This window comes from Sander lucioperca, chromosome 1 (assembly GCF_008315115.2).
Source record: "Sander lucioperca isolate FBNREF2018 chromosome 1, SLUC_FBN_1.2, whole genome shotgun sequence".
In the NCBI taxonomy this organism is placed as follows: Eukaryota; Metazoa; Chordata; class Actinopteri; order Perciformes; family Percidae; genus Sander; species Sander lucioperca.
Genome location: NC_050173.1, coordinates 42,424,545 through 42,449,281, shown reverse-complemented (window position 1 = coordinate 42,449,281; position 24,737 = coordinate 42,424,545). Strand labels below are relative to the sequence as shown.

Sequence of the window (24,737 nt, the reverse complement as noted above, 5' to 3'; positions counted from 1 at the left end):
CAGAGTAGATCCGTAATAAAAGGCCTACTTGACTTTTCAACCTCCACGATTCCAGTCGATTACTTCTGTTGTGTGCGCCAGCCTGCTCTGTTTCTCTAACCACCCAAAAGAAAGACAAAACAAAATCTGTCCTAACAAGCCCTTTAGTTTCCCTTTTAGTCCCAAAGTCTGTCTTGAGATGGCCTGATTTAATTAGTTTCCATTGCGAAAATGATTTGAAATACCGGGTTGATCCGCCTTCCAAATAAGTGGGCCTATCTTTTTTTTTTTTTTTTTTTTTCAAAGTTTATTACGATTTTAAGAGTTTGTATTTTAGGGAAAAGAGAGATCCCACTGAACTTAAAATAAAAAATAAAAAGGAAGACGATTTTCGTTCTTTCTTTCTCTCTCTCGGATATCCACATACTCAGTTACTAATCCCCAAATAATAAATACTGTGTTCGGGTCTCACAATGAAAAATAAAATTAACTTAGAAGGTAAGCATCACAACATATATATATATATATATATCTTGCAAGTCGGTTTGTATTGAGTCGGTTTGTATTGAATACTAGTTACATAACCCCACTTGTTTGAGGATAAATAGCAATGTATCATCGACAGCGCCTCTCTCCCCTTTCTCACACGCACACACACACACACACACACACACACACACACACACACATACACATACACATACACATACACACACACACACACACACACACACACACACACACACACACACACACACACACCAAACTCAAAACTGTTGCAAATGGTCGGCCAACAGCAGCAGCACGCCGCTTCATTTCCACTGCCTCCCATTGAGGTTTATTCATTAGGATCCTCACACTAACCCATTTGCTATTCATGGGAGACTTTTTTTCTTCTCTTTTTCCTAACAAACCCGAGTCAAGAGTGGCAGATGCGTGCCATTATTGCCCACGGCTCGGTGGAAGCTGTTTTATGTAACTCAAAGGCGGGTTAACCTAATCAATCATGTCGACTAGTTGTGTTAAAGACGACCCATAGAAGGAGGAAGAAAACATATGGCGCAGGGGTGGGAGCAAGCTTTTCTTAACACCGCAGCCAGACCGGGACCTTCTTGTGACAAGATGTATTCAACGCGGGGCGAAAGAATGGGAATAAAGGCAGTGGACGGCAGCTAATTGAAGTCATGGCACTTCTAAGCTGAAAGCACAGGTCAATTATTCAAAAAGGCCAATTTTTACCAAGCAGCGCAGATTTTTTAGTTGTTTGTGGAGCGGTGAATATGTGATGTATTTGCTTAATCTCCCAGTACAAATGTTATTATATTCTTATAAAAGTCATATAGGAGTGGGACTTTATCTCATATAGCATTCCTATAGAATGCCTGCGGTGCTCAGTATTGAGATTATAGGTCACCCTAACACTTATAGTATTCTTATAATATTCCTTGATTTAGCATCGTTCTCCATAATTTTGTGGCCTTCTAATATAGTAACTGCCCTTTAAAATCACATCCCTTCTGGTGTAATAATCATATTCTTACAGGGACATATTCCAATAAGTCATTACTTTAGATTTTTGATTTAGGCTTATTTTATTCTATTCTGTTTTGTCGTATTATTTAATGCACAATCACACACCCAATCGCGCCGAGAGCTTCTTGAAATATCATATAACCTTTATTTACATAGATGCTGATTAAATAGAATGTTACAATAAAATTATCGCATAGGATGTTTGATCTATATACAGAACTCAGAGCGTGTAAAAGCTTGCAGTCGTTACTAATACTGATGCGTCCTTTGCGCTTCCAACAGGCCTGCATGCTTGCAGAAACACTTTTCGCTTAGAGGAAAGAAAAAAAATAAAGTACACTTGGAGGAGGGATGGACTGACACATCGAGCCTGGGCTGTGCATGTAAAAAAAACAAACAAAGGGTGATATAAATATTTGGCAGAGCCGATTCCTTTAACAGAACAATGCGAATAAATGACAACCAAAAGTAATTGCACAACTTTCCACCCCCTTTCAAAACAACCGTGAAGAATTCAAATGTTTACACACTTTTCAGTCTTACTGTACCATAACAGTTAGGTGTCTTAAAGGAAACCAGATATTCCTCAAATATTGTGGTGGAACTCAAACGACAGACTTGGAAGCTTTACAAGTCCGATTAATAAATTAAAATGAAGAAAAAAAGAGGAGGAGGAGAGGAAAAAAAAAACTTTCCTGAAATGTTTTTTTTTTTTTTTATGTATAGCCTATATTCTCCTTTTTTTTGTCAATATCCGTGCAAAAGTTTGGGAAGAAAAAATGCCCCCTTTTTAATATTCTTTTTTGTTGTTGCTTATGAAAACCACAGCCCGCCCCTGACTGTTAATCGTCCACCTCGATTTCCTCGTCGTCCTCCGAGAATTCATCCGTGGTTTGGTCTCTGGATGAGGAGGGGGACTGTGGGAAGGCCCGGTGTCCTTGCGAGGTGGGGGAGACACTGGGCGACCTGGCCTCGGGGCCCCCACCCTGCGACTCCTCTATGCTGTCCATGCTGACGAGCTTTTGCAGGGTCTGTGGGTTGATTTTCTTTAGCGACTCCACGTCCGCTTTCATCTCCTCCAGGTCCCGCTTGAGTTTGGCCCTGCGGTTCTGAAACCAGGTGATCACCTGCGCGTTGGAGAGCCCCAGCTGCTGCGCGATTTGGTCGCGGTCGGCCGGAGAAAGGTACTTCTGGTACAAAAACCTCTTCTCCAGCTCGTAAATCTGGTGGTTTGTGAAGGCTGTCCGAGACTTTCTCCTCTTTTTCGACGTCTGCCTCTGTCCGAAAGCGTTGACATGCTCACGACCTTGGAGGGGGTGGAAGAAGAAAACATACAAGACGAATGAAAACAACCGAAAGGGTCACACACTTCACCCCTAAACTACAGCATCAACAGACGGCACTGCTTAACAGGCCTGTCCTCTGTTTACATGCTTGGCTTTGTCTTTTTCCTTGAAGCAAAATATTATATATATATTATAAATATTACATTATTATCTACGACGAGACAAATTCTCTTTGCAAACTTTGCTGAATCGCGGGCCCCTGTCTGGATACCACTGAGCGGATCATTTTACATGTCTGCCAACATTGTCAAAACAAATGAAAAAATGTGTAATAATTCATCCACATGGCGTATCCCTCACCATATTTTGGGCCAAACAATAATTTAACCAAATATTACAATTGTCTGGTTTAATAATGTTGCAGTGTAACAGTATTTACATAGTGAGTGTATCACTTACGTTTATAATTTAAGTCCGTTAAACCAACATAGCATGGAGTAGGCCATAATGGCTGATTGACTTTTTGACAGCACGCTGAGTTTTTTAGCCCATTGTATCAGTTTATTGGATCCTATGCATGCACATTTAATGTGTAAAAGTGGCATTTTCCATTTCTTATCTTCTACTGTTACGCATTCCTATACAGCTGTCTTAGCGTGTCCACATTTAAAGTCAAAACAAACCAGCTAGCACTAATGTCAGCTGTGAGTCAGTTGTGTTATGGCGCTTGCTTTCCTTCAAAAACAGAAAATTAACCTCCATAATAAGGATTAAAGATACATACAGTCTTTACCTTCTGCTGCCTGGATAACGCTGACTTCTAGACCCTTAAACGTTTTGCTGGCGAGCTCCTCCAGTGCGCACAGCGGCGAGGAGGGAGTGGTGATCCCGTTCCTCGCAGAGTTAGACCCCGTTACTTTCTCCAGCACTCTCGGCGGACAGATACTGGCGACTGACTTCTTTACCGATGGTTTGTTAAGGATATCCTCAATGCTGAACGGCGTCAAAGGCTTGTTGGAGTTGGCCGGTGGTGGCAGCTGGTCCAAGGGAGCCCGTCTCCTCTCCTCGCCGCTTGACTGTAACACTGAGCCTGCCTTCATGTCTTTACTGGAGGTCATCGCAGTCCCGAAGAATCGCTGCTTCCAGAAAAGTTGATTATTTCATTCAAATGGCAGTTTTAAGCGTCCACAAGTGTTTCCTCTGGTGCTCGGCGTTCTCGTAGACCCCTCTATATTTTCACACTTAAAGCCGAATGCCGCAACTTAGCTCGCCTGAGAGCTTTCCTCCAAAATAACCATGCTTCGGGCGTAGTTGTAAAGGCAGCCGGACTGTATTCCCCCTCAGAGAGTCGCAGCTCCTCTGCCAAGCTCCATGTAGATCTTTAGGAAGTAACAGACTGGAGGGGGTGAATCCCTGCAAGGGGGAAAAAGCTGTCTCAAGCAGCAAGAAAAAGAAAGCGACTGCTAACGAGTTATTGTTGATTGGGCGAAGTTCAATTAGAGAAACACTACACCACTTGCTGACCCGCTGCTGCGTCTTAAAGGGCCGGACCATAATAACTAATTGGACGTGGGGGATAGGAGGAGTCTGTTGCTGCCGAGGAGAACGATGCCCTGAATGTTTATGCATCTGTTTCCATCTGCTGGTGTATTCTGCTAGAAAGGGAGAGTTGATGGCCATTGTAATTCTGCCACCAGCACCTTTGCATTATGGAAAAGTTTAGAGGAACACCGAGCCAACAATGGTCTCCATTTTCGTGCGTAATTACGCATATAGAGCGTTATGCGTAATGTGCGCATTAAACAGTGTTGCACGGGAATTTGGCTTAAATTAGCCACAAGAACACATCTACGGACCTGATTGTGAAATCTATTAAAATGATTTGCCTATAACTAAACAGAAGCTGTTCAGGTTAACCTATCAACACGACAGGTGATGGATTTTTGATTTATTTTTCTTTATGACAACAGATACCTATCTAGCCTACTTTTAATTTGAAAATAAAATAGGTCTATGTATACATATATTTTTTAAATGATGTTCTTATTTATTTTCAGTGTCACTCTAATAGCTGTCTGGATGTATTAGACATATTTCATCTCAGAGTCTAAAGCCAACCATTGCAATTTAAGATTTTCAAAATATAAAGAAAAAAAGGCAGAAAATCACATTTGAATTGTTTTATCCATTTTTGTTCATGCTGTTTATTTGTGTTATATTATGTTCCCTTGGCATTCCTTTGTCAATATGACCCTGCAGGTAAAATCCAGAGTTACAGTGTAATTTAATGTTAGCGTGAAACGCGGATAACAAAGGTGACGCCATGCTGTTACGCAGAGTCTGAGCACGGAAAATGTGAATTTTACTGATAGGGGGTCAGGATGGAAAGAGAGAAACGGATTGGAGACTCAAAACGGGGACGAGGTGGACGCCGAGGAGAGTGGCAGGTACGTCTGCTCAGAGGAAACACATGCACCTTTTTTAAGGCTTGTCAAATTCAACACATTTAGGTCATTTATTCGTTAAATTGCATTTGAGAGATTGCATATAACCTGTAGGCAGAACGAAATATAGGCCTAGATTTTGCAGTTATAAGAAAAGTGCAGAGGAAGCAAAGAAACAATTATCCGAGGAATGGAACAAAAGCTTCTGCTGACAAGATCTAGCCTACATTTAGCCTATATTTTAGCATCTGAATTATAATCTATGTTCCAACTTCTGATACAAGCCAGAGGCTGAATTAAACAAATGGCAATTACTACTTGTTGTTTTTTTTCTCTCCAAAAAAATACAATCAGATTATTTCGACCCATTTGGATGAAGCCTGCCGCCCAGGAAGCCACTGCGGAGAGTCTTGTGCCAACAGGAGCATATGGTGACATTGGTTTAGGGACAGAGTTATAAAACAGCAGGAAATTCTATTAGCTACCTCGGAGGTCCACCCTTTGTGGCTGCTTTAAATATATATTTCTCCATAACGAGCACGAGTTTGTGGAGATAAATTAAATTTGGGAATTTGGACGGAACGTGCATCGTTTTGATAAAAGTGCAGGTAGCTGAACATTCCGGCTGCAGGTCTGACTGGATATTAATATCACAATGATTGTGATTTACCTTGACAGGTGAATTCAAAATGAGTTTGAAATATAAAGGGCATATATGGTGCAACCCTATTTATATAATGATCATGCAGTGGGTTTTATTGCACATTTGTCACACAAAGAAAGGAATGCTTATTTCAAAATATGAAAATGAAAAGACTTATTTAACAGAAAGAGCATTCGTTTGTTTGAATTAATAGAATAGAAATTCTACGAGTCTATTTAAAATACTATTTCATAGCCTTTCGACTAGATTTGTATAGTTTCTCATTATCCCTGCAGGCCTCTATGCTCCACACCGGGGTCATGTCTGATCACGAGAGGGAGGAAAACCTGCTGATTTTATTTTACTCTTTAATTCTACACATTTGATATCCAGGACGATACAAGTGGACCGGGCACTGCAGACCATCTGGCCCCACGCTGCTGTAGATTATTAACCTCAAATTTAGTTTAAACGTGAATAGCCCTTAGACCTCCCCAAACAACGGGCCAGTGGGCGTTAAGGTCTGAAGTGAAGCAGCGATGGTCAGAAAGTTCCTTTTTTTTCCTTCTTTGACTTAATTTAAACGTTAATTAGAAGCAGAGCGGCTGACATCATCAATCATCAGCTCTTGATGGATTTAATTGGATGATTCGCTTGGCTTTTACCTCCTATCAGTAGCCGGCTCCTCACTCCAAAAAGTAGTGCGTTACATTTAGTGAATGTTATTTGATGTATCCCTTTGTGAGGTGCAATTTATCAAACAGCACCACGCGTATTGCATTTCGGCCTCTCTTACATTTAAAAATCACTGGTCCTATTAATAACCAGGAGGGGCAAATGTGCAGTGTTCGTGTCATCCTTTGGGTCGATCAAATCAAAGCAGTGGAAAAACTCCCATCCGGTAAAGGTCAGTCTTTCTGTCATTAATCACCAAATTAATTCAGAGCAGTCCGGGAATCTCAGGGAAAGGATGCAATTCAGCCTCCATCGGAGACTCGAAGAAGGTGGTGACAAATGCAACTACTGCAATCATTATCCTGAAAATGTAATTTGTTACAGGGCTGTAACGCGTTACAGCTCATCTCTCCATGCGACGGGCTGTGAAGCGTCCTATCACCGCGACTCAGGTGTGTTTTGCACCGAAAAAAAGCGGAGGGACGATTCTTTTTAATGCATTCTTTTTTCAATCAACACAACGCAATATAATCTAAATCTGCAGGAGAGGGTTTATAGGTGCAAATATTCCTATTTAAGACTCACCTTCTGTCTTTCTTTCATCGATAATTCCTATCTAAATTAAAATAAAAAATCCTGACGAAAGGAGCCAGCTTATAAAAATCTTTTAGTACAAACGTTCTTATTAGGAAAAATAGTACAGCACATTTTACAGGGGACAGAATAAAATAAAATAGCCTTCAATGTCACCATAGAACACCATAAATAAATCTCCATAGCAATATTATAAACATACCACAGTTTCACATGGACAAAAATAGCATAGAGTTTAATAAGGTCACAATAAAATCAGTATACCGTAAATTCTGTCAGTCCCGTTCAGATGTTAAGTTATTTTTTGGAGAGACAAAAATACGGCAATTTTATCCCTCTAAAACCAGTAATTTATTTGGGGGTTCATTATGATAGTTAATCTGTAATGGCTGCGTTTTTGTCTCCACTGCTGTTGTAAAGAGGCAGCTCTCACAGCGCAGCGTGTCGTCCTGTATTATGAAACTAAACAGCTGTAAACGCCTCACGGTAGAACGTGATACAGGAGAAGGCTTCTCGTGGCGCGGTGGGTGTGTTTGTTTCCATTCTTAACCGGCTCGTTTCTACTGTAAAAGACCCTGTGTGGCGGATGAAGGGCCTGATCAAGGTGGGCATTGATAAGGCTCCACGGCACTTCTGTTAAACGACTTCTTCTTTTTTGCAGCACAAGTGTTTCTAGTCAAAACGTTAATATCTCTAAATGGAAAATTGGAGTAAACAGCATCAAAATAATGTAAATTCAAGTGACAGGCTGGCTGAATGCCTAATAACAAAAACAACAATACGAAAAATAAATAATACAAATGAATATTGAGGAGACTATATGTTTTACTAAAAAAATAAGAAAAAATAGATATACCCATTTGCTGTTTAATGTGCGTAATGGTGAGGAGCCCTCTTATCCCACCTGCTCTGTGTGTGTGTGTGTGTGTGTGTGTGTGTGTGTGTGTGTGTGTGTGTGTGTGTGTGTGTGTGTGTGTGCGTGCGTGCGTGCGTGCGTGCGCGCGCGCGCATCCCTGCGTCTATCAAATTAGAGAGCGTCAGTGTTGGTACTGGGTGTCACTCGTTGAGAATATTCTTTCCAAGCTGTCCTAGAACGCACCGTTACAGTTTTTACGTCGCACCTTCGGTTGCGACGCACAGGTGTTCATCTTCACAGCAGCTTCACTCTGTTTGGAGGTGACGCCGGTGACGTTGTCAGTTCTCATTGGCTATAGTCTCCATCCAATGCATTCCATTACATCATTTATCCTCAGTGTTCTTTTGTTTCAGTATTACACTCTGCTCTTTATATGTCGCTGTTGTTGATTGGATTTCTGAAGGGAGAGTGTGGAGCAATTACTGTTGATTGACAGGACGTCATTGATCTGTAACAGACATAAAGCCCAAACTTGAACTTAAAAAGAATGTTGGTGCAGGAGCTGCTGCTGCTGTACATTTTTAGATACATTTATCTTCTTTTTATATTTAATTTTTGTTAAAACAATAAGAATAATTCACTCAATTTGGACTCACAGCTTTGGTTGTCTCAATTACCCTCTCCAAATGATGCCAACTATATTATTTTCTTTACCGATTTGTCTGCAGATTATTTTCTTGTTTAATCATTTTTTGTCTATATAATGTCAAGAAATAGTGAGTATCATATTCAAATCACTTCATATGTCAGAACAGCAGTCTGATACCCAAATATGTTCAATTTACTATCACCTATGATGAAAATAAAGGAAGCAAATCCTAACATTTGAGAAGCTGGAACCAGAGAACTTTTGCCATATTTAACTGGAAAATGCCTGAATTGAGTAATAGAGTATCAAAATTGTTTTAATAAATGGCTTATCAAACCTGCCAAATATCATTCTTTTGGTTGATTATTGATTAACTGACCAATCACTTCAGCTCTAAATGACACCCTTGACCGTCTTGCATATGTATATCAAAGCCTATATATCCTAATATGTAGTACTGGTACACGTCTAATATAACAAAACCAAGAGCACTTTAAAAATAGAAGCCTGGATACTAAAATCACTGTTGGGGCACATTGCTCCCCCCGAAATGTAAATGAGGAAGGTGCAGTCATAACTGCAAAAAATGTAAACACTGACAGCTCTTAAGAATTGCAAGTGGAACAGCAGTTCAGGTACAATCAAGTAAGAAGTCCTTGATTTTAACTTGCAACCTTGCACAGCTTGACTGACATCTGTCGGCACACAACTTGTATCCTTTTCTGACTAAAACACAGTAATCTATTGTCATTCCTGTATCCTAACTGCCAACATCAGTGTATATTTGCAGGGTTAATAAATGGGTCACAGACATTGTGAACAGTGTGATGCTGTTATAGTAACGGCTAATACAGAGATCAGAGCATGCGCTATAAACCCACACATCTGCTTCCATCATATACAGATGAAGTGAATAAACTAAGGTTCTGTAATGCACAGATTTTATTATGTTTTTTTTACCTCCGCCCACTCATCTCCTCTGACACACACTGAACAATTTGGATTCCCAGAAAGGCTGCAGAGATCCCAAAATAAACAAGACCAAACCGCTTCCAAGCCCTTACACCTCTGAACACAGTTACAGTAGACCTCTGTGGCTTCATTTTGTTCCGTGGCCTGAGTTTACACACACTCCACTCACCACCCCACCCTCTCCAGGGAGAGGGCCGTAGTCGTCCTCGTTGCTCTCTAATGGCCCACCGGGACCCATTTAAGATCATAAAGAAGGATATGTGGAGGCTTTAAGCAGGATTACAGCAGCATTAAGGCTGAATGGTTCTCCTGTTTAACTCTTGATTAGCTTCATTACTGTGTAATTAGCCCAGTGACTGGAGGTACACAGCGTGGAATTTGATACCAGACATTAGATTTATATTGTTGATGTGTGCTTGTGTGTGTGTGTGTGTGTGTGTGTGTGTGTGTGTGTGTGTGTGTGTGTGTGTGTGTGTGGCGCTTTTATTCTAATTAGTAAATAATGACCATATACATTTCAGATATACCTGCATACAGAAGGGGTTAAGTTGTTTAGCATTTTGTGTGTTTCTCAAGTGATCATAGTACAGGCCCTTTTACTCAGAGTTTACATGGCGAGATGTATTTATATAAATGATGATGAGAGTTGCTCTGTGATTAGGAGCGACCACAACATGAACGCCCAACAGGCCGAAGTGCAGAGCAAAGACCTTCATAACCGCTGATCAAAACGGCTCGAAAACTAGTGCTGTCGTTGTTTGAGAAAACTCACACTTCTGGTGCTCCAAATTCCCCATATTAGGGTTATAATATGTAGAAAAGTTTCACTTTGTTATACAATTCAAGGTCCAACAAATTAAATGTATGATAATTAATATGTTTGTGTATTGTTGCAGATAAAACAAGTTTTCTTATACACTTAGTAGACTTACAGTGAACGAAGCCACAAAACAACCAACTGTAAATATATTAACAATTGTCATTTACATGCTAAACATAAACTCTCCCAATCCACCTACACTCACATTCACAAGCTCTCCTCCTCTTACTCTTTCTGAGTCACTTGTATCACTATGTTGCAATTATACCAGTGAAATATAGCACTGACTGTTCACTGGCTTCTGTGCAGACAACAAAACAAAATGCATGTACTAGCATTATGACACTCATTACTTGTCCATTCGTTCCACATTTTAGCTGTTAAATGAACCGAGAAAAGGTTTTTGTTTTTCAGCAGCATGCGAATGTATGAGCAACAAACTCAACCAGCACACAGGATGTTTGACTGAAGCCTGAACTAAAGCCTTCTAAGGTTTTCTAAAATGAGAGAAAAAAAACCCACTCAGGGCTCCTAAGGCCCATCTTCTCATGTCACTGTACATATCTTGGCAAATGAAGACAAATGCTTGTGCGAGCACACCACGTTCCAGGGGAGCTTTCAACAAATGAATCACTTGCAATTCTATCCTCGTCCACTTGGGCGCCCGGTGGGTCCCTGATGCAGCGTTCGAATGTACGTAATGAGGGTCCCATCGTCCAACGCTCTTTACGAGCTCCTCCAAACAAGAAACACATAAATGAATAAGTGAAGCCACCTCTCTGGAGGGGCGTCGTTTTCTTTAGATGGTGTGGTGCCTCGACCTCCAAGTCTTCCTCTGCCTCTTCACATCAGGATTTCATTAAGTGGTGAGCAGAACCCCCCCCCACCCCCCCAATCCACTCCACTCCGTCACCCCAACCACCACCACCACCACCACCCCCTCCTCCTCCCCCTTTGCTCTTTCCTGCGCCACTTTGCTCCCAAACCAAATGAGGAAATAGCTCGTCTGGTCGCTGACAGACCTCGGGTTTGGCCGTAAAAGATAAATGACCCAAAGTATTAAAGTTTAACACGTTGACAAAACCCACCTGATCTGTGGGATTAATGTTACAAAAAAAATCCATCTGTGGAAAAAAAAAAAAAAAGAGGGGGAAGGAGGAAGAGGGAGGTTGGAAGAAGGTGAATGGGACTCACAGGAGAGTAATAGCCAGGCACTGGGAAGGTCAAACAATATTTAGGATAAGTATACATCCAGTGCTGAGAGGCAGAACTTTGCAGAGACGTGGGTTATATCTCATGCTTTTGTGCATCATGTTCAGCAATTCCACAAAAGGTACAAATGCACACAACTTGTACACAGTAAGACTTCTGATGCTTAATTGGGTCACATGAAGAACACAAGGAATGCTTTTACTTAAATTCACATTAATAATCTGATGTCTGGAGCAGAGTTTTCTTTTTCTTTTTCTGAGTATTCCAACCACAACACAGTGTTTTAGAAGAAACTTGCAGAAAATAAGATTATATGATTAATACTCATATCTTATTGCATTTGCTTGCCGGCATTATTGAATATTGTGTGTTTGTTTTGATGTACTTTTAGGATGGCGGAAGTTTCCTTCTGACCACAGCTGCAGAAATTCACCTACTGTACACTTTTTGGTCAACCAGTCTTTCACATTTAGAAGGTGTTGGGGATCGACTCTGTACATTTGATAAGTCTGGAGAATTGTCTGAATGCTGTTTCAATTTTTCTTTTTTTTAATTGCATAAGGAACTGTTGTTTGTTAGATTTAAAGATAATATAGGCATAAAACTTTGGCTTTAGGTAGCGTTAATACAAAACTATCAGTATCGATGTATTACTGAAGTCTGTGGTGGATCTGGAGCATATTATGGCTTTTCAAGCATTCAGGAAAATGTATGATCCAGATATAAATATACACATGATCTTATATGATCTTTATTCAGGATATGAGGTCATTTCCAGAGTACATTATAGATGTGAATGTGGTCATTGCATCATCCTTTTGTCCTTGATTATTACTGAATGATCCCCATGGGGACGGTGGTGAATGAGTTTGTGTTATCTTCTGTTTAAAGTTGAGGTGAAAGGTGAAAGCAAAGTATATCCTTTACCTGTCAATATTCAGAGGACAGAGCTGTGGTGGGAAACTTCCTGAATTCACTTAATTCTTGTCCGCTTGAAGGAATGTTGGTTTGCTTACATGTGGACCTTTATTTTGTAGCATTTTTTACCAAAAGACAGTAGAAACAGAGGATAATGTGCAGCTCAGTATCAGGAGATGAATGAATGGAAATCATACATAAATGATACGTATTTCTAAGTCCAACACATGTATTGTAGTTGCATTCACGTTGTGGTTTTAGCAACCTAGGATTGGCCTTGGTCGGTGCAATAAATCGTACTGTCACAGTCATGCTATTTATGCATGTCTGTCTGTATATGAGCCAACAATTCTGCTCACTCTCTCTGATGATGTGCTTGCCTTACTTGTTCAAATTTTACCTACATTATGTTGTATTATTTATTCTTTGCTCCAAAAAATCATTCATAAATTGTCCTGAGCATGGAATAAAAAAAGGTCTTTTGATCATAATTATAAAAAATACTGCATAAATACTATTTGATACCATATATGTGCTTAATTATGTTGTCCACCACATGGTAATGTATGTTTGATGTACTCACTGTATGTATGATGCTATTAATAGACACTGAGTTGAAAAGTAAAACTCAGTGAGAATCACTGTTCATTCCAGACTAAAGATTAGTTCACCTCAGAGCTTGTCTCGCTTTGCCAGACCCTCCTCCAAAGCACGCTGAAGGAGGTTCTGGCTACTCCATATAGCATTAGGGGATGGGAGCAAAACATGCTCTGGTTTATTGGCATTTCTTTAAACCAACCACAATCGTCATGGACGGCACTAATCTCCGCACAGAGCCGCTGCAATATAGTTGTGCAAGAGAAAACTCAGATTGGACCGATAGTCCAGCTATCTGCCTCCATTTACCCTGCAGAGATCTGAGGAGCAGTCAACAATAGCCCTCATTAATCCACCGAATTTAAAATTCCAACACAAAGAAAGCGGAAGGAAACGGAAAATACATGCATCCGGCGGAATTTCCTGCTGCACCGGAGCAAACAGGTGTAAAAATGATTAGTTGTAATTCCCGGTGTTTGTTTTGCCTAGTTGGACGACCAGATGGATGGAGATAGTCACATAGGACAACATAACTGCCATAGGTTTTAATCATTTTGAAAGTAAATGTAATATACTTTTCTGTGATAGAGACCTACAGTGAAATATGGATTGTCATGATGCAGAAACCACCTCTCACCTCAGCAGGATAAAACAAACAGTAAGAATTGTTGGCAAACACACCGCTATTTGGCCCAATTACAATGAACTTCATGAAATAATGAATGCGTCCACATATATGCTATTAAACTTAGTGCATCACAGCTGAGGAGCAGCGAAGTACTTACTGGAACATGTTTGGAGGCTTTAAGCCAGCTGTTAAATCATTATTATTTCCTTCTATTTTTCATAGATTCAGATTGGACTTGTTCCTCTAAAAGATTTCTTTCTTTCTGAAATATTTAAATAGTGATAATGCGAAAGAAGATCGAAAGAAATACCATTATCCAGCTTTTCGTAGTCAGGCTAATGTCAGAAGTTTTGGGGGGGGGAAACTGCTCAGATTTAAATGCTGGAGTTCCTGCACTGATACTTATGACCAATTTCTTGTGAAACAGACAAATAGTTACAGGCGCAAAAATAATAACCAGAAATTGTAACTCTTTCAAGAGACCCATCGCAAAACTCTTCCCAATCAGACAAAACTTGTATACTTTTCCCATAAGATGAACCTTTCTTTTGGCTTCCTTCATTTCTCAGTTTGAGATATTTTAATGGGACAGGAAAACAGGAAAAATAGCAATAGGAAAAAAAAATGATGAAAAATGATGTAAGGGAAGCATAAATATTAAGGGAGTGAAAATACTAAGCAAGGTCTTGGCCAGATCTGTGTCCATAACTTACTCTGTCGCGGTAGCTCATAAATATTAAGAATAAGCTCATACTCCATCACAACCATGAGCAATGAATTCATGGAGAAAAACGTAAAGCCTTTTGTATCTGTGTTTTATTTCAAGACAGTTTGACTCTAAAATTAACAGCCAAACCCTTTTATGTTATGTTCTAGGAACTGAGCAAGAATCTGCAGTGTGAATTGTTTACTGCCGAGCGGTAATTCTTAAACACATTTTTTGTACTGTCAATTTCCAAAAAAATCTTTTTTACAGATTTTGCTGGCTGTATGATGAACTGACCGATTTTGTTCCACAGCAGTAACTGTCAAAAGTTCACTCCCCTCCCTGTTCCACTTAACACTGTCTGCCTGCATAAATACAAATTATAGAGAGACAGACACATGCATGCAGTCACCCTCCCACTCACACCCAGCCACTTCCTCTATGATTTTATTTACTACAGCAGAGCCATTTCAATAATTTTCTCCATTTCCTCAGTTTCATTTTACACGTTATTAAATTCTTACTATATATTCTGTGTTGATGGTGTCATCACTTAGATTGTTACGTGCATCCCAGTTGTGGAATTGCTGGTCATATTGGGTTTGTTGTAGTTTATTTAATGGTTTTGATGGTTTGGTCCTTTTTGACTCACCCAATTAACCCCCAAGTTTCTTTTCTTTGTATTTGTGAGTATTTCTGTAGGTGGAGACTTTTTGGGGGCAGAAAAATACTTATTGGTTGGGTGAAACATTAATCAGCGGAGCCAAACGATCTTCACTTTTTTATTTTCAACTGAATCCAAGTGGAAGAGGCAATGGGGAGAGGAGGAAACTAGAATAACAGTATAACTCCTTATGCTCTTGTTAAAAAGTGGATACACAGTTTGCTGGCCTATAGCTCATCTTGCATGTTTAAACTCAGTTGCCTATCTGCAAGTATCTAAAGTAGATGTGTTTGTTAGACAGCCTGCAGACCTACTAACATCAAACATGAATGACAATATATGATAATCATGATTCATTTATTCATTATCATGTTTTTCTTTGACTACTTTATCTAGGTTCCCACTTTACAGTGCATGTCTGCCATTAACTGTTTTCTGTGCAGTTTGTTTCCACATGTGGATATATAGATGTTTCAAGTGAGCACTTCTAACAGGCTTTAGCTTCCCTAGTTTGATTTATGAAAATGCTATGCTATGCAGCAAATTGTGCTGATTTGGTATTTTTCTTACCTCAGATATACATTTCATAACCACATATTTGTGTACTACTCTGTACTTATATAACATACATTATAACATAACTTAGAGTGATTTCAACCATTTCTTCTATGAATTCCATTTAGTGTGTGATGCCCGCCTGGATCTTCATATGGCACTGTTAAACATAAGGATGTGGAGGTTATGGAAGACTTAACGTCAATCAAACCTTAATCAACATGTAGTTGCTATATTGAGGGAATACACAATAGGAAAAAGCTGGCGATTCACTGTTAATATTCTACATCAGATACATAAAAGATTATTTTTTTTTAATCCAGGCAGGATTCCCGAAATATATTGATTTGAGAAAAATTTGGTATTTCTGTATCACATTCTATTTTGTGGTCCTCATCATTTAATATATAAAACCAAAATATATTTGTTTTTTGCCCACTTCATGCTGTACCTCCAAAGGGGGCATAATGAGTGTTTGAATCCTGCGTCCTCTATTTATTTTGGGTGATTGTAATCTGTATTCAGTGGCTGTTCACTTGTGATCTCATCACCTGAGATACATTTTAGTGTCAATTGTGAACAGATCCTAAGAAATGTTTATAGAGGCCGAAACTCCAATCGGTATTTTCCAAAGACTCTCAGTGACTTCGAAAACAATAAGAAAAAAAAAACGGGAACACATCAGTCAACTTTGTGTCCTATTTTTGCTTCCAGAGGTTCGACAGTCTGTGTGCAGCAGCCATGGCACACCCCTCAGTGACCACATCCGCCATAAGCAGCCGGAGATGAAACGATATGGAGATTATCGGGACAAAAAGCCTCCCAGCTTGTCACGGGATGCAGAGCGTATTGTACATCCACATGTATTGAACACAAACCTGTCACCGTCTGTGACAGCCCCATTCATCACACACAAAGCCAATCCTGTCAGCAGCACAATGCGCTCTATCTGTTCCTCCTCCCTTCTAAGTGACAGCATTGAAATGAACATTAGGACACCCGGGTATGTATTCAAATGATTTGTTTTTCCACCTCCCAGTGAAGCCAATTTCCAGAGGCTAATAAACCTGGGAATTATTTCATCTCAGAAAAGGAATGGGCTTTCTCTCACTGAAACATCATGAGGTCCTGTGGGTGGTTGCCATGGAAGTTGCTAAATCTGTCATTTCAAATCCAAAAGATTATCACCAAAGAAATTAAGAATTTTTCTTAAACAAACATTTTTCACAGACAGAGCAGGTGAGGAACTAGAACTAGTGTTTTCATCTGAGTTAAATGTTAATCAGTGGAGTCAAAGGTAGGAAGATTTATAACTCAAAATAGGCAATGAGGAATTATAAAGTGTTTAAAGTGTGTATTCAGACTAGTCGGCCTTAGATTTTCAAATGACACATACCACAATGTATGGTGCAAAGCTGTATCATATCTTATAACGAAAGGGTCAAATAAAATCAATCAATCTCAAGCTGTTTGCACCTTTATAGCTTTATTAATCTGCCAGATGCAGATTGGGCACTTGGGCTGTGGCTGCCAAAATGACACACGAAAGATCCCCATTAGGGAGGACATATCTGGATTAACACCCTTGTTTTTGCTTGGTTTTTGTTTGCAGGATTTTGGCATGGTCACTACAGTCAGTTATTTCCAGGATACTGTAGGTTGGGATGCTTAGAGGTGCCATCCTTTGGCATGTGAATTGTATTATACATGTGATCAGACACAGTGACAACATGGGTGTTGTGCACAAATTGTTAGGGTTCCTTATCTTGTATTTCCAAAGGTTTTGGAAAAATATAAATAGGGATATAAAATGTTTGTTGGACATTTCGAGCTTAAGTTTTGTCAAACATGTTTTGATATTTGACTCATTGGCGTGAGTAAGCAATTTTTAATTTTAAAGTTGTTTACATTTTGATGAATCTGCACCATGAAAAGTCATTTTAGCAGTTCCTGTTGGAGCTACAGATGATTTACTTCAGAAGGATTACTTTATATACTATAAGTAAAAATGTACCTTTTCTTACATGATTTTTCAACAGATTTGTGGATGTATATGTTAAACAGCTATCATCAAAAAGAGTAACCTCTTTTGATTCCCTCACTAACTCGATTTTGACTAAACTTAATTGACTCTGGAGAGGAAAGCATTGGGCGCTGAAGGTTAAATAAGGACTTAAAAAAGGTAGTTTTGACACCCAAAGCAAAAAGAGATGGTCACCCCATCTATACGTTGCTCTATAGGGAAGCCAATTAGCTGGCTGTTTGACCTTCCATGATCATTGCATTTTGAGTTGCCTTAATACTAGTTTTTTGCATGTTTTTTGGGCCAGGTCTTTTGTGGTTTAACTCAACTAACAAGATTAACTCTGCCATTGAGAACTATCCTGTCTATAAGTCCTATCTGCAGTCTGTGTCGGAGCAATACATGTATGTGAAATGTGGAGTAGGTGTGTCCAGGGGCGGACTGGGACAAAAATTCGGCCCTGGCAATTTCGTCCCTTACCGGCCCAATTTCAGACGGGGACATTATTTGCTTTATAATTGCAAAAAACAGGCTCACGTGAGATTATGGCACCAGCAGCATGAGGCGCATTTACAGGCTTTCATAATGAAATAATACACACAATTCATAAAACCTTCAATTAAACTACCATGTCACCATCTTAGAATAGAATGGAAATGCTTGCATATTTAAAACATATTACATACTTAAACACCCAAAACACCAAAGTAGCCTACGAATACATAGCGGACCAGACGCAAGCTTTTATTTTGAAAAGTAGAAGCTCAACGGTACCAGACGGGAGGCTCCAGGCTGCAGCCATACAGTCTTGCATATTTTTGTCAAACGCCAGTGCTGCCGCATTTTTTTCTTTTTTCCAGCGGCCCAAATTGACCCAAGAGTGCCAGATTGCCAGTCCGCCTATGGGTGTGTCTGTGTTCATATGTGAGCTGTTTTTCACGCAAGTAGGGTTTTTGTTGTGTTCATATGCGTTTGTGTGTGTCCTGAGTCAGCAGAATCCCAGTAATTACCCATAGATCCAGAGGCAGAGGGGCTTTGCAGCGCTGACAGGGGGAGCATCATTTCCCGAGTGTTCCCAGGGACCGCAGACTGCAATAACACCACTCTACAGGCCTATCAAGTTGATCCACATCACATTTTCACACAATCGCAAACACCTAACCTATTTATGCTGTAAACAACCGCAGCAAGCTAATAAAACAATGCATTGCTCTGTGTGGATGTAATTCAATGAAGTGCCTTCTTAAATAATGTCTCTTGTACTGTAAGCAATATTGAGTAAAGAAACGTTGGTCCCAATATGTGTTTGATGAACATAATGAGACTTTTCAATAACAAATTCATAAAGAATGTATGAATTCAGGAAGAACTCGAGCCATCGCTGTCGACAAGGTCTGCCAAAATGTTTGGTTCACTTTGCGTCACTGTCCCGTGAAGCTGAAATAGTGCAAAATTTCTCAACACCGGCCTTATCGATGGTGACTCACAAACCTCATCACACAGGCTGATCTGACACGTTATTGACATTTAAACATCAGCCTCTGTTTGTCTTGAAGCTGTCACACCTACTGGGAACTGACAGAAACTGAAGGTCTCTCATCTGAATGGCATTTCATTGGATAACATCTGGCCATGTTATTGCTTGAATTTTGAAGTCATTGTACGTGTAGACTTTAGGATGATTTTGTTTTTAATCTACTGTGTAGAACAATGGAGTTTATAATCTGAGCGCCACTTACAGAAACTAATTACAGGAGTAAATACTTTAAATTTTAGTCCCATACTGGAAATTAAAAGTCCACAGAATATTACAGTACATTTTGCACAGTCCAACCCTTTTTAATTTAACGTTTTAAACACGCTTCTTTGACGTGTCTACTCTCCATTATCTTGCATGCTAGTTAGCCTTACGTGATGTGGCAGATAGGAGTGTGTGCTTTGTAGCTTCCAAAGATGAAGAAGCTGAGGGAAATTATTGGCTGTTGCTTGCTTTGGACAACTGAGCGAGCCATGGCATTCAGGTAAAGTTGCCTATCAACTTGGGCCTGTTGGGCCAGCAGCTGTAGTTTAACCTGGGCACATACAATGTAGATATAAGGTTGGGTCATGCTGCAGAGTATCTGCTCTGAGCTCGGGTGATTCAAGAATGTTTTAAAGGTGCACTGGGAATGCTGTGAAAAATGTTCCAGTATCACAAGTTACTATTTGTAAGACTAGTTATGTTAGATAAGTAGGGATGATGGCTGGACCACTGAGCGGACCAGGGCATTAAGAAAATACTTTCTATCAATTCAGTGGGGCCAACCACAGCAGTTTAGCCTAAGCAGATACAAAGTAGATACAAGGCCGGGTCAAGCCGCCGAGTGCTCTCTGCAAGGGTGAGAGTAAGAGTTAAAGGCAACTTAAAGGTAAGTTAGAGAACGGTGTTGACTGTCATGGGGCCCAGTAGATTTATGACGACACAGCCTGATACCCACTGCAGGGCCTGGTTATAGGCTAAAACATCATTTGTCATGAATACTGGTTAGACTTACTCAACTTTTGGCACATTTGACTGTGTATATTGTCTCGTATAATTTCCATCTGTTGTTTATAACTGGAAGGAAAAAAAAGCAGTTTCAACCTGGGATCACCTGGTTGATTTGTTTCATGAAGAAAAAGAAAAACAGTTACTCCTTGTATTCTATTGCACACTAAGCTATTGGAGTGAGCTCATTTGGAAGTCAGTGCACTTTTCCCTGGTGAATACACCCCTGCCCTTCCCCCTTGTGCTTTTCTTTTTAATTAACCTCTCAAAGATACTCTGTTGTTGCTTCCTGTGTCTGTGCCAGCGAGGTTAATGATTTCACCAGTCCAGCGAGACGCTGCATAGGACAGATCAATGCACCTCAATTCCCTGCGCCTCATGTTCAGTCTCACTTGCCGGACCACAGTGAAAAGGAGCAGGGGCAGATACTGATTGTGTAGCAGTGGACACCTTCCCTCTGACACATATGCAGCACTCTGCATGTCAACAAATTGACAAGCACACAAACATGTATATAGCTAATTCAAGGCATGCACACACAAACATCCACACTTAAAGCATATTAAATACCTGCACAGTGAACAGGGACCAAAACACTCTGCATCTAAACACAGGCATCAAAAACTGAGTCTAAATTCACAAAACTCAACTAAAAAAGCTAAATAAAGCTACCGCTGCTCATAGTGAATACTTATATTATGGTTGTTATGGAAAAACAAGTATAAAAATGTAGGTCACTGAAGAAATAGAAAGAACAATTTGTTATGATGACAAGTGTGTGATCTTTAGGAAGAATTGTAGGACTATAACTAAAAACATGATACATTGTACTAAAGTCACTCTCTCGCAAATAACACAAGACATCTAAAGGAAAAGTTTAAAAGGATTGAAGAAGCAATAGATCAGAATTTAGGATTTAGGACAAAACTAAAACTGTCTCCATCAAGCTGGCTACAGACCTCCGTTGTATCAGCGGTAGTTGGTGGTTCAGTTACCCGAAAATAGGTGACTTTGAGCCGGGTACAAAGCACCGTGAGCTGGCGGTCGTTTCGTCTGACATTACGGTTAAATTTTGTCCACAAAATATGTTTTGCTGTGACGAAAGTTAAGATTAGGGACCGTTCGGTATTTATGGAATGGACCACTGGAGGAAAATAGGGGAGGGTCATGTCTTTTTATTCTTTGTTGAGGGGAGGGTCACCCAACATTTTTTAGTCTAGGAGGGGAGGGGTCACCCAAATTTTGTATTCATGAAAAAAGCAACATTTCAAAGTGGCTTGTTTGGTGCATATTTTTCTCATGTAGCTCTTAGTCTCGGCCCTCCTTCGCTACCAGATGGGTCTGACCCATGACTTTGCTGGGGGGCAGAGGGAGCACTGCTCCCCTGGTGGCTGAAACAGGTAATTGCATTGTTTCAAAAATGAGTGGAATAATTAATTATATCTGGCATGACCAGATATTTTATAAATATCTTAAATAACACAAAACAACTAAATGGTGGTATGTAATACATCAGATTTCATATACTGCTTTAGTAAAAAAAATATTACCTGGCTGACGATGGGAGCAGCAGGATGCAAAAAACGAAACTTACTGTTGCACTATGTCTGGACATCTTGCCGTGCCAACCTTGCAATAAAGGTTTCCTAAATGCCATGTATATAAATGTGATGTCAGCTTACTAATTGATTGCGGGTTTTGTGTAGATTTGGACTTTTATACGTTTATTCCGCTTTGTTTAAACGGCGAAGTGGAGAGGCATCGTTCACCTGTTTGGAGCTGGCTGGTGAATGCAACGCTCGTATCGGCCTTGCTGGATACACCGTGACTCTGTTTGTGGATCTACTGATCGCTGTGGATTACTTTTTTTTGTGTCATTGGATTACAGCAAAATATGGATCTTTTTTCTCAACGTGTCTTAATGTTTTATGGTGAGTTTGGAGAGGCATCTCAACAGACTGGAGGTCCAACGCTGATTGTTCACATTACATTTTAGTTGAATTTAAGTGTCGGGGCATTCCGCCACTGTCTGTCTATTGCGTTCCAAGACCGCCGTGCCGCGATTGGATTTCATAAGGGCAAATTGTTAAATTGTTACAATGTAATTTAAAATCTGCTTTAAAAATAAACATATATGTTTTGGAATATAATGTTCAGCTTCGGCAGCTTTACCTATGTGCTAAATATACGACTGAGGAAGCCTAGTGACGAGTCCATAGCAACCAGTGTTGAATTGGTTATTTCCCAGTGTCCTTTGCTGAATGGTCTCAATGTTTTATTGTTTTATTTCATATGAATACTAGTTTACTAAAGGACTAACTTAGTATTTGAAGTAATGCAATAATGCAGGAAGTGTGCATTTAGTTTCCATGCTTATTGTGTTTTCACAACTATGTTAGTGAGTAAATCTACTGAAATGGCCACCACACCATAACAGAGGAGTGTGATGTGTAAGATGAGAATGCAGAGATTAACTCATGTGTGTCATGGCTGTAAAAAATCAAATGGCATCTGTACATCTTTGCTAAGCAAAATATTGTATTCCCACTCTTATTACTTTTAATAATATTGTAACTTGTCAGATTCTAAACTCACTCATTACTTCTAAATTAACCTTTTCCGATCATGACGGGGAAGTATACTACTTTTCTGTAAATGTTGGTGTTGGTGTCAGAGACAAGCAGTTAGACATCGCATCAACTACCCAATACAAAACAATTTGAGTGCAGATTATATAGACTGTATACTGTATGTGGATGCAAACTGACCACATGTGCTACTAAGACAATGTCAATATTGGCTGTTTGGGAACAGATGGTGAACAAAAAGGTACGATACATTCTGATGTTACACTAGACCAACTGGGCTTATCAGTCAGAAGCACATTTAAGTTTTGAATAAACACTGTTTTACATCCTGTGTAACCATTTCATAAAGAGAACAGGAAACAGGCTCTTATTAATTGTGAATCTGTCGATACTGAGTTGAAAAGCGTGAGGTTGCGTTTACTCATTTACACATTCAGTGAAGGATCATTGACTTTTTTGTCAACGTGGATGTTTATTTTTCAATATTGATCCCATGGTAATAATGACCACCTCTGGGAAACACTGCATTTAAAGGTCACATTGGTGAGGAGTTGAACTGCTTTTTCTTAAAGGTTTTAGCAAAATATGACAATGTTCATAAGGAGGAATAACACATTATGATGTGTTTTGCAGGGGAACTTCATTTTTCCATACATACACTGAGTCAGACAAACTGGATGTCTGCAGCTACACACAGGATCGAGCAATGAGGGTTTGATTTTTTATTTTTATTTGGCATGTTCACCAATGGTTTCTATTTATGTTTATGTTCTGCACTCCCTGCTACCTTCCTCTCCACATTTACATGCATGCATAAAACATAAGAATTGAAAAAAATGCATTAAAAAAAAATCCTATGTATCTTAAAATAACTGAACACACATGAAAACGAATAACTTGAAGCCTGGAAAACATTGTACCTCTGCTGTATCTCCCTTGGAATGCGAATAACTAAACGTCATGAAACAGCATATGATAGAGCCGTTAAAGCACCAGAACTAACTTGGCCTGCTGACAAGAGGACGGGGGCTCCCCGTTGAGTTCATCTCAGCACGTCTCTGTGACTATCTGCGAAACACTTACTCTTCCACTCACAATAACCCCTTCCATCTCTCGACTCCCTCCCTCCTTCCCTCTTCCTTGATGTGTAACAGAACTCAGAGGGAAGATGGAGTAGACGTACATAATCAGAGCCGGGCCTTTTCCCCCCATTGCGTCTCCATCAAACTACCGCCAGCAAGACCATCACCACTATCCCCTGCTCGTGAACACCTTTGAAACATCAAAACTGACCGACCGTAGGGAGCCTGGACACTGCAGGTATGCAGCGTATTGGCCTGAGCTCTGAACCGACCCCACGCTGGGCTCCGTTCACATTTGGATGTCTCTATCTGTGGAAAATTTAGCCCTTCCCCACCTCAATCTCCTATCCCCACTCCCCCGCCTCCTGCTTGTGCAGAGCGGGCAGCCAGGGTGCATCAATCACTGGACGCCAGGGGGATGACATCATGGCACATTGGCAAGGCTATCTAAGCAGGGACAGGGGTTTTTTCGGAGGGCTAACGGAGATAAATAGAACTCCTCTTGGTTCCATCTTTCTCCGTGAGAACCTCGTCTTTATCAAGGCTCGATGACTACGAACCCTAATCGTGTCCTTAGCTTTTGGCCCCGCTCTCCACTTTTCTTCCCCATATTTGGTCACCTGTCATTCGTTTTCATCAGCAACTAACTTTGCTGTTCGACTTGCCCTGCAGCTCATGTTTGTGTCACGAGCCTGAATAAAGTTTAATGACGCAAGTGTGCAGCTGATTTTTGCTATGTGCAACACGATCTCTGAAGACCCACCAAGATGATAAGTAAATCCTTCC

At 40.1% G+C, this 24,737-nt stretch overlaps 1 protein-coding gene across 2 annotated transcripts; it reads right to left on the bottom strand.

Annotated features, from left to right (window-relative positions):
* Positions 1-1,637: 1,637 nt before the first annotated feature.
* lbx2 (ladybird homeobox 2) lies at positions 1,638-4,353 on the bottom strand. Of its 2 annotated transcripts, none has more exons than XM_031317261.2 (2): positions 3,592-4,353; positions 1,638-2,818 (listed from the first exon to the last, which is right to left on the bottom strand). In XM_031317261.2, exons 1-2 carry the CDS (start codon positions 3,914-3,916, stop codon positions 2,355-2,357), a joined length of 789 nt encoding a protein of 262 aa, XP_031173121.1. In that variant the 5' UTR covers positions 3,917-4,353; the 3' UTR covers positions 1,638-2,354. The 2 variants fall into 2 exon arrangements, with proteins under 2 accessions (XP_031173121.1, XP_031173120.1); XM_031317260.2 differs by having other exon boundaries at positions 3,583-4,352.
* Between the last annotated feature and the right edge of the window lie 20,384 nt (positions 4,354-24,737).

Bases quoted from the DNA above. Each gene is read 5' to 3' on its own strand.
- lbx2 (XM_031317260.2), bottom strand. From the start codon at position 3,916: ATGACCTCCAGTAAAGACATGAAGGCAGGCTCAGTGTTACAGTCAAGC. The intron at 2,819-3,582 runs GTATGTATCTTT...ACCCCCTCCAAG, and splicing joins GGCAGCAGAAGGTAAAGACT to GTCGTGAGCATGTCAACGCT.